General features: G+C 44.3%; 1 protein-coding gene across 1 annotated transcript; it reads left to right on the top strand.

Moving 5' to 3' along the window:
• Positions 1–4768: 4768 nt before the first annotated feature.
• Positions 4769–8830, top strand: OTOL1 (otolin 1). Its single transcript, XM_029086483.1, has 4 exons — positions 4769–5111; positions 6724–6813; positions 7719–7790; positions 7935–8830. The coding sequence occupies exons 1-4, from the start codon at positions 4769–4771 to the stop codon at positions 8828–8830; spliced, it is 1401 nt and encodes a 466-aa protein (XP_028942316.1).
• The last annotated feature ends 653 nt before the right edge of the window (positions 8831–9483 follow it).

Here is a 9483-nt window from a genome sequence, read left to right as displayed (position 1 = left end):
GTGAGTTTTCCAAACTGCTTCAGTAACTCAATAAGCACTGCATAATTTAAAACGATGCAGTTGTCACTTAATCTAATAATACTATTCCAGGCTGCTACTATTCAAGTTATTCAGGAAATTACACTAGCCCAGGATTAAAGCTGTATTTCTTGCTTTAGCTTTAGTGTGCAGCAAATATGACATTAAAGTGAAGCCTTTGAAAGAGTAGCTTTGGTGAATATGGAGGCAATGCTGTTAAATGTAGAAATCTTGGTTAACAATGGTTAATCTTCCCATGTTGAATAACCTGCTAATGAAAAGTCCTGAGTTAAGATCAAAATAAGGTTTTTATTATAATTGGTTTGATTGCCTTTTCTCTTCAATTTATGCATCCATGCAGAAAATATAACTGCTGAAAATATATATATTTCTGACTATATATAGTCAGAAATATAACTGCTGAAGACACAAGTGTTTTTAACTTCAGTTTAGAACACTGAGTCCCATTATGGTATTGAAAAAGATTATTAATTTTTCAAAAAGAACTGTTTGAATTCAGGATCCAGCTCTGTTTTCAGCAGTAGGAATGAGGAGCTGTGACAAACCCGTGTCCTACACAGGGCTAGAGCATCTCGCTGCAAAACTCCTCATTGATTTCTTTGAAATAGCCTGAAAAGCTGGTGAATCAATCTAGCCTGGTATGCTTAGTAATAGACTTCCCTTAATCAACCTGGTCTTGCTGAAAGCTGGAGACTATTGTGCAGGAAAAGGTGGTGGCAAGTAAATCATGGAGGATTACAATTCTCTCCACTTACATTAAAGGAGAATTGATTATTTTCTCCAGCCTGCCTGAAACAAGCAGCCTTTCTTGTCTGGCAGCTGAGCTTTGTGTGTACTGGTATGTCGTAAATTGAGACTGATTGAATGAGACAGTTTCTTTGCTCATATTTCACCAAGACAAGGTAATGAAAGGCAGCTTCACATCCCTGCGTTTCACACCGAGCCCTGAACCGGGTTGGGAAATCTAAGAATAAACACTGGCCCATTTTAAGATCACCAGGGAAGGAAAAGAGTGCTGTGATTGCTGGGAAAGAATGAGAAAAATCAATTAGCTTCTGAAATCCGCAGAGGTTATCAGTTCCAATAAACCCAATGTTGTAACAACCCTCCTTGGGGTGGATTTGTCCCTTTTCCTGGTGGGGTTTTGTTCTGACTGTGCAGCACCGGAGCTGGAGGGAGAAGTAAGAGTTTCCTTGCTCCATCTCTTCATTTACCTGGGACAGTCTCAGATTTGAGGCTGAATTCTCCTTCTGGTACATTTCCATGCAGACACACTCACTCATAGAATCATAGAATGGTTTGGGTTGGAAGGGACCTTAAATCTCATCCAGTCCCAACCCCCCTGCCAGCAGCAGGGACACCTTCCACTAGACCAGGTTGCTCAAAGCCTCATCCAACCTGGCCTTCAACACTTCCAGGGAGGAGCAGCCACAACTTCCTTGGGCAACCTGTTCCAGTGTCTGACCACCCTCACAGTGAAGAGCTTCTTCCTAATATCTCATCTAAACCTCCCCTCTTTCAGCTTAAACCCATTTCCCCTTGTTTTGTCATTAATTGCCCTTATGAAAAGTCCTTCCCCAGCTTTCTTGTAGGCCCCTGATCATGATCCCATACAGCTCTTCCTAGAATTCCTCTTTAACCCTTTTTAAAACTCCCACTACAAGGAGAGGAGCGTGATGCCAAACTCTGTGTACTCAACACAGAGAGAGAAACCTGGACCCTGCTGAAGCAAATGGACAAATTCACACCGAGTCTGATGGTACCAAACATGATGCTGTGAGTTGATAGAGGAGTGGCCCTAAAGCCCTGAAATCTGGTGTTGAGGAAAGATGCAAAAAAGGTCCCATGTGAAGAGCAGCGTCCCAGCCTGGGGAAAGCATTTGAATTTCCTCAGATTTCAATATCACCTTGCTCCTTTCAGGGGACTTTGCCAATCCCCCCCTTCTCCCCACACCGTGCAGGATCTCATTGGCCCTGAGAGCAGCCATTACACAAATAAAATCCATTCTCTCCAAAAATAAGATTGTCTTTTCAAAGTGCCATTGAGGGGGGGGTCATCCTGGGAGCAGGACCGTTTATAAGGTAGGAGAGAGCACGCGCTGGGCGTTAGGTCTTCAGGTGGGATATTTGCAAGGAAGTCATAAAATTTAAGACATAGTGACAATGTAATTTGTCTCCAGAAAAGTTACTGTCTGTCGTGAATGTTTAGCTGGATGAGGACTGGTGTTTTTAATCCCCTGCATGAGAACTTGAAATAATAATAAATAATAACTTAAATAACATGAGGTTCAAACATCTCCCTAATGTTTCAAGCTGGGAAATTGGGTTTAAATACTTGTTGTGAACTGGAATATCTAAATACTATAATTTTAGGGACCAAACCATAGAACAATTGTATTATTACAGTGTTATTATGGGAAATATTCTGACAGTTAATGGATATTTAGATCCAATTAAATATAGATGTACTGAATGAGAAATCACTGCAGCAAAATTTAATTCTTCGTATTTTGTGTCCACTGTGAATCATAATCTTTCCTAGTTGGGGGGATTCAAATGAATGATTTTAGAATCAGTGGTGGTGAGCTAATATAATGAAAAAGTCCAAAATTTCATTTTAATTAAAATTATTATTTAGGAATAGTCTTGCCCATTACAATGAAAATCTGTTTAACGATTCCTTGCTCTGAGCAATTTATTTTTTAAACAGAATGGTAAGGTATAATTTTTTTATTAGTAATGTTTTTCCTGTATTTGATGACAATCCATCAATCTGGCTACATAACTGGAAAGTATCTGGTTTTAGAGCTTGTTGCAGAAGTGGTTTGTGACAATAAAACATAGAAAAGGGAAGTTATGGGTTTATTTAGTTATCTCCAGCAGTGGTAAAACACTCCCACACGAGTATCTTCTTCAAAAGGAGAATTTGGTGATTTTTTTTTCCTCTCTTCCTAGACAGCAGATAAATATCCTTCTCTGTGGTCTGGCTCTTCTCTGCCTGCCTGCACTGAGCACTGCCCTCCTGTGCCATCCACCCTGGAGTTAAACTCTTCATGGTAAGGTTGGCAAGGGCTGGTTGGGAGCAAATACGAGCCTGTGATAAAAATCAGTGCCTGGTATCTTGTCCTAATGTGACACAAGCACGGAGAAGGGATCATTTATCCCTTCCTAAAGCCAATGGGGTGAAGAACAGGTCGAACAGCAGCAATGGGCAACAGTGATCACTGGGGATTTTATGTGAATAATCAATTTTCCTTTGAAATGATTTGGTTTTGTGTGAAAATGGAAAAAAGAATCACAACCTTTTCCTCTAAAACTGGATTCTATACTCCAGCCCTCAAATACCTGGCTTTGGGGTGGACCTCCTTTTGCCCTCTGGATGGCAAGGATAGTCAGTGGTTCTCCCAGTGACTTTTTCATGTAATGAAGTGCTTTAGCTACTAAGGAAGGTTAGATTTCAGGTCCAGCAAGAAAGAGGGTCTGTTCTGTTTGTATTTACAGGTCGGTACACTGGTTTAAAAAAGAAACAAAGATGCTTTATATGACAAGTCATCTGAGAGGCGTCATCTGTCCTATAGGAAAAAATGTGACCTTCTTACTTTGTTCTTTCTTCTTGGTTCAGCTAAATCACCACTTGAAAAATAAAAAGGATGGACCTGAAAGTTTACACTAAAAGAATATGCAAGTCTAGAAAACCAGTCAGTAATAAATAATAAAAAAAAGATATTAAAAATTTGGAGTATTTGACATTTCATTTTGTTTCCATTTATTCTTTTAGAGCAAACTTTCTTATAACGTGCAGTTGTGTTGGACTCTCAAATCATTGTTGAATTATTCCTAATCATACACTCGAAAGAGAGACATCATGTGTCCCAGTGATCATATAACTCTCAGTCAGTCCCTTGAACTTCTATTGATACCCATGGGAGCACTTCCAACCACAGCGAACAGGAGCAGCCAAATGACAAGTGCTCTGTAGGGCGATGGTCAATACAGGTGAGCAGACAGGAGATGTTGCTCATTTTGCTTTACTTTCCCCCATTAAAAAGTGAGGCTTTGTAACTTTGTTCTCCAGGCAGGTGCCCACGCTACTCCTGCGGGTCTTCTGGCTTTCTGGAGAAGATGTGGATGCAAAGGGTATTGTGCAGTGATTTATTATTGTAAGGCCCCATTTGGAGTTCTGTGTCCAGTTCTGGAGCCCCCAACACAAGAAAGACGTGGACCAGTTAGAACAAGTCCAGAGGAGGCCACGAGGATGATGCGAGGGCTGGAGCAGCTCTGCTGTGAGGACAGGCTGAGAGAGTTGGGGCTGTTCAACCTGGAGAAGAGAAGGCTCCAGGGAGACCTTCTAGTGGCCTCCCAGTACCTGAAGGGGCTCCAGGAAGGCTGGGGATGGACTTTGGCCAAGGGCAGGGAGTGACAGAATAAGGGGTGATGGCTTGAAAGTGGCAGAGGGGAGATGGAGATGAGATGTGAGGAAGAAATTCTTTACTGTGAGGGTGGTGAGACAGTGTCCCAGGTTGGCCAGAGAAGCTGTGGCTGCTCCTCCCTGGAAGTGTTGAAGGCCAGGTTGGATGAGGCTTTGAGCAACCTGGTCTAGTGGAAGGTGTCCCTGCTGATGGCAGGGGGGTTGGGACTGGATGATCTTGAAGGTCCCTTCCAACCCAAACCATTCTATGACTCTATGACTCTATGATTCTTGTGTTCATCTTTTCGTACAGCTGCCAACATGTGGAGCTCACCAGGGTCCGTCTCGGCGTTTGTGATGCTGGTTGTTACCTCCGTGCACGCGGGAGTGAAGGTGACCCCAGCTGTGAAGTACACGAAGATGAAGCCCTTACAGCTGGTGGCTGATGGTGCCTCTCACACCCCCCTCGTGGGGAAAAGCCCGTTCCCAGCAGCACCGGGCAGAGCTGAGTTACCCACCCTGAGCCCAGCAGCCCGAGGGGCCACCACACTCTTCCCCTTTGAGAACTACACACTTGACTCAGCTGATTACTTCTTCAACTGCTGTGACTGCTGCCCACCCACTGCGGGGCCCCGGGGACAACCAGGGGAGCAGGGACCCCCAGGTACAGTGACACCTCTCTCACCTCTCTCAATGTATTGAGGAGTCTCTTGCTTTTCCTTCAAAAAATGAATCAGCAGGACTTGTGCAGCACATGGTGAATGTGATTATGCCTCATGTAAAGCCAGAGCAAAAGAGTGTGTGCTAACCACGTCCCAGAAGTTATGAAACACCAAGAGGAGTGGGAAAGCCCCAAAAAGGAGCTTCCCCCCATGGCACTCACTTTGGGGACCATGCTGTTGTGGCCCCATACCATGTTGCTGCTGGTGGGTGCCCCATGTGGCCACACTCTTTGATTCTCTGTCCCTGTGTCTGATCTCCTGGGAGTCACAGATTTACTTTCATATTCAATCTTCATTGCCCAGAGAAGCTGTGGCTGCTCCTCCCTGGAAGTGTTGAAGGCCAGGTTGGATGAGGCTTTGAGCAACCTGGTCTAGTGGAAGGTGTCCCTGCTGATGGCAGGGGGGTTGGGACTGGATGAGCTTTAAGGTCCCTCCCAACCCAAACCATGCTATGATTCTATGATTGTATGACTTCAACCATGGTATGATCCTCAAAACTACCTGCGAGCAGTTTTGTATCTTTGCTGAAGGTTTCTGATAAAATCCTCTGGCTTTTTTTCTCCCCCTTGGAAAAGAGGAAGTTAAATACAAAAATAATTTGGGATTCAAATTTTAAAATAACGATTTGCTCTCACAAGAGGCAGCTCTGTATAAAGCACCTAAATTATTTTATAAAACATACTTTGTCTCTTTTCTGCTGCTGAAACACACACCTCTAGAGCGCCTCATTCTGATACAGCTGTAAGGAATAGTGCATTAGTCTGCAAATGTTCATTTTAACAGCGCTAATGTTGGAGGTAGAAACTATTCATCTGAGGAAAGGTGGTAAAATAATGAAATAATTTTCTTTTCATCCAATGTACTGGAGGGATTTTCACTTCCCATAGCTGGGGAGGGGTTGGCTAATGGAAATTCTAGTGACTGAGGAGGGAGTTTGCACTCACACATCTCCTGAGCGTTGATGGAAAAGTCCTTGTGTCAAATGGGTTGTGTTGTGATAATCGAAGCTGCCATAGTTCTGCTCCCAGTGCACCAGGAGTCTCCAGATTCCTCAGGGGATGAAAAAGTAAAAGAAAAAACATTGAAAAAAAAAAGACTGCTTGCCTTTCAACCCATCCTTTATGCAGGATGGAGCTGTCTGCCAGGTTCTGCTTTTATATTTACAGACTTCATTCTTTTTAAGGAGAGGGGCAATTACGAAGCTATTGGAGCTTGTTAGATGCACTCAAATATTAAAGACGGATTACCGCTGATGTTTTATGATTGTCTGAGCTCCTGCAGCTCTGAGGCAGCTGCAAGGTGGTTTGAAAAAGTCTTGAACTATAGTCAAGAGTGAAATGCAAAACTGTAAGATGTGGGGATTGCAGTAGGTGAAAGGCAAAGGTTGGGGAGCTGTGTGCCTGCCCAAGGGACCTGCAAGCATGCACCCCATGGTTTCCCTTAGCTGATGTTCCTCAATGCCATATTGCTTCACATATTATTGTGAACTTTCTTTATAAAGTCAAACCTTTAAGTTACTAAGATAGGGTTTTTTTTAATGTGATTACTTTACAGGTCCCAAGGGGGAGAAGGGAGATGCTGGTCTACAAGGTCTGCCGGGAACTCCAGGTCCTCAAGGTCCAAAAGGTTCTAAAGGAGAAAGAGGTAAAGCAGACTAACTGTTCATTTTGAAAACACTCTTGTCTCATTGAATACCACCAAATTATAGGAAAAAATATTTTCCAAAGGAAACGGAGGACGTTGATATGGATTGACACCTTGTGAGATTCTGCTGGCGTTAGGGCAGGGGCAATAACTCAGTGGTAGCATATGTACAGGCAATATAGGAACAGCTGCTCCTAAAGATCTCACTCAAAACTCCTTGTTCTGAACAGGAGTTTAAAAACTGAGTTGGATTTGCTTTGGGTTAGGGACATAAGTAGGAAAAACCACCATGGAAGCCACATGCTGGTGTAGAAGCTGCATTTCAATTTAGGTATCTCATGCAAAATGATTTCAGCTGAGATAGAAAGCAATTATTATCCATCAGTAGTAACTGAAAGGAAACCCTGCCCTTCATTTCATGCTCGGAGCAGCTCTGTCCTGCTGCCACACACCACTGGTAGGACCCTGTGGCTGCTTTCAGTCGTGGAGAAACACTCAGCAAAGCTGACAATGGGAGTACCAGCATCATTGTGCTGCACAGTTTAGTCAGTGCTGTCTTCTAGGCTTTGATTCACTTCTTGAACAGGACTTTTGGCAATCCTGGAATGAGAAATATCATCTTCTCCATCTTACCATTAAACAGCAGCGACCGCCTCCTGGTGAGGTGCTGATAAGAGTCAGAAATTCAACACATGGGTGAGATGCAGTTGTCTACATGATGGTACTTGATGCTGTGAGATTCAACTGAGGTTTCTGAAGGTGTTTCTTAAAAACACACATTGCTCCTGTCTGTTTTCTGAATGAAATGAGGGACACATGCAAAATGGTACCAGTCATCATCTGTGTAACGATTGCTGTGCTGCAGACAACATCACTGACAGCATGTTAATGGTGAAATGTCCTAGGAGGCAAAGGGGAGCAAGGCGAGCGAGGAATAAGTGGAAACCCCGGTTATCCAGGCAAACCTGGACTACAAGGTACGTCATATGGGCTGGGAAAGGCCAGGGATATTGCACTGACCTTTCCCTTCGCTGTTGGTGATGGTTCTCAATCTCCAAAGCAATTCAATACTAATGTTTTTCATCTTTTTTTTTTTCTCCTCCACTTTACCCTTTTCCTAGGTGAAGCTGGAGTAAAAGGCAATAAGGGCAACTACGGCTTCCCTGGACTGAAGGGACAAAAGGGGTCCAAAGGGGACACTTGTGAGAACGGGACCAAAGGAGACAAAGGAGATAGAGGGGATGCTGGAGATCCGGGAGTGGATGGAGAACAGGGTGACAAAGGGGAAAAGGGGGACACAGGGGACAAAGGGTACTGCGGGGAGCCAGGGGGGAGAGGTGCGAAGGGGGAGAGAGGGGAAGGGGGGACAAAGGGAGAGAAAGGCAGCAAAGGAGAGATGGGGGTTGAGGGGATTCGGGGGGTGGATGGAAAACGGGGAGAAAAAGGTGAGCAAGGAAGTAAGGGTGACAAAGGAGACCTGGGGCCTGCTGGCAAGATGGGACCTTCTGGGCCCAAGGGGGCTGCTGGCAGCAAGGGGGTCCGAGGGGCCCCAGGGAAGAAAGGCTCCCGTGGGCCTAAGGGTGCCCGAGGGGACACGGCAAAGCTCCTGCGATCGGCATTCAGCGCCGGCTTGTCCAAGCCCTTCCCTCCACCCAATGTCCCCATTAGATTTGACAAGATCTTGTACAATGACCAAGAAGATTATAACCCTTCCACCGGGAAATTCAACTGCAGCGTGCCCGGGGCGTACGTCTTCGCCTACCACTTGACGGTCAGAGGGCGTCCAGCCCGTGTCAGCCTCGTTGCCCGCAGCAGGAAGGTGGCCAAAGCCCGTGAGACACTTTATGGCCAGGAGATTGACCAGGCATCCTTTCTGACCATCCTAAAGCTGAGTGCTGGTGACCAGGTGTGGCTGGAGGTTGCGCGGGATTGGAATGGGGTCTACGTCAGCGCTGAGGACGACAGTGTTTTTACGGGGTTTCTTCTATATCCAGATGTTTTTGAGATCCTGCTATAGATTTAGAGGGCAAAGATGTTAGAGAAACATGTCTTGCCCTCTGCCTGTGAGAGGAGAAATGAACATCAGTTTAGCATATTGGTTGAGTTGCTTGGTTTCGTGATCTTTTATTTTAACAATAATATTTATATTTGCAAAATATGGATTAGTTTTAACTAGCAGCCCCAAGGCACAGCAGGTCCTTTGTGCAAGGTGGGTGATGGCTGAGAGAAACCATTGTCCAAATGCCAGTAGGACCAGCACGGGGAGGGGTCTTCACATCACAAGACCTTCAGGTTTGTAATTAGCTTATTCAAATTATGAAACTCATCGTCTGACTGCAATTTTAATCAGGCCAGCTCCTGCAATCCTTGCATGGTCAGAAAATCCTCTGGAAATCAGTACTGATAACCATTGGGTTTGGTAAAGATTGCAGAGTTTGATTTATAGAGCTTAATCCGCTGTGAACACGAGCAGTAGGTTTCTTGAAATCACATGAAAAGATTTAAAGTTATTTTATCATTGAATCAGTATCATCTAGTACTTTAGACTTGGTCATGAATTATGTATGGGTTTATCTAAAAGAGTATTAGAATGATTTGATCAGTATAAAAAAAAACCCCTCTAACTGTTGTCCTTAGGCTAAAATATATCTGAAACTTTCAAAAATAACT

The sequence above is a fragment of the Antrostomus carolinensis genome, unplaced genomic scaffold, assembly GCF_000700745.2.
Source record: "Antrostomus carolinensis isolate BGI_N321 unplaced genomic scaffold, ASM70074v2 scaffold12128, whole genome shotgun sequence".
Classification (NCBI taxonomy): Eukaryota; Metazoa; Chordata; class Aves; order Caprimulgiformes; family Caprimulgidae; genus Antrostomus; species Antrostomus carolinensis.
This window is presented reverse-complemented; position numbering and strand designations above follow the sequence as displayed.

Excerpts from the sequence above, each read along its gene's own strand:
- OTOL1 (XM_029086483.1), top strand. The coding sequence starts at position 4,769 with ATGTGGAGCTCACCAGGGTCCGTCTCGGCGTTTGTGATGCTGGTTGTT. Across the intron at positions 5,112-6,723 it reads AGGGGAGCAGGGACCCCCAG|GTCCCAAGGGGGAGAAGGGA; the intron begins GTACAGTGACAC and ends ATTACTTTACAG. Across the intron at positions 7,791-7,934 it reads AGGCAAACCTGGACTACAAG|GTGAAGCTGGAGTAAAAGGC; the intron begins GTACGTCATATG and ends CCCTTTTCCTAG.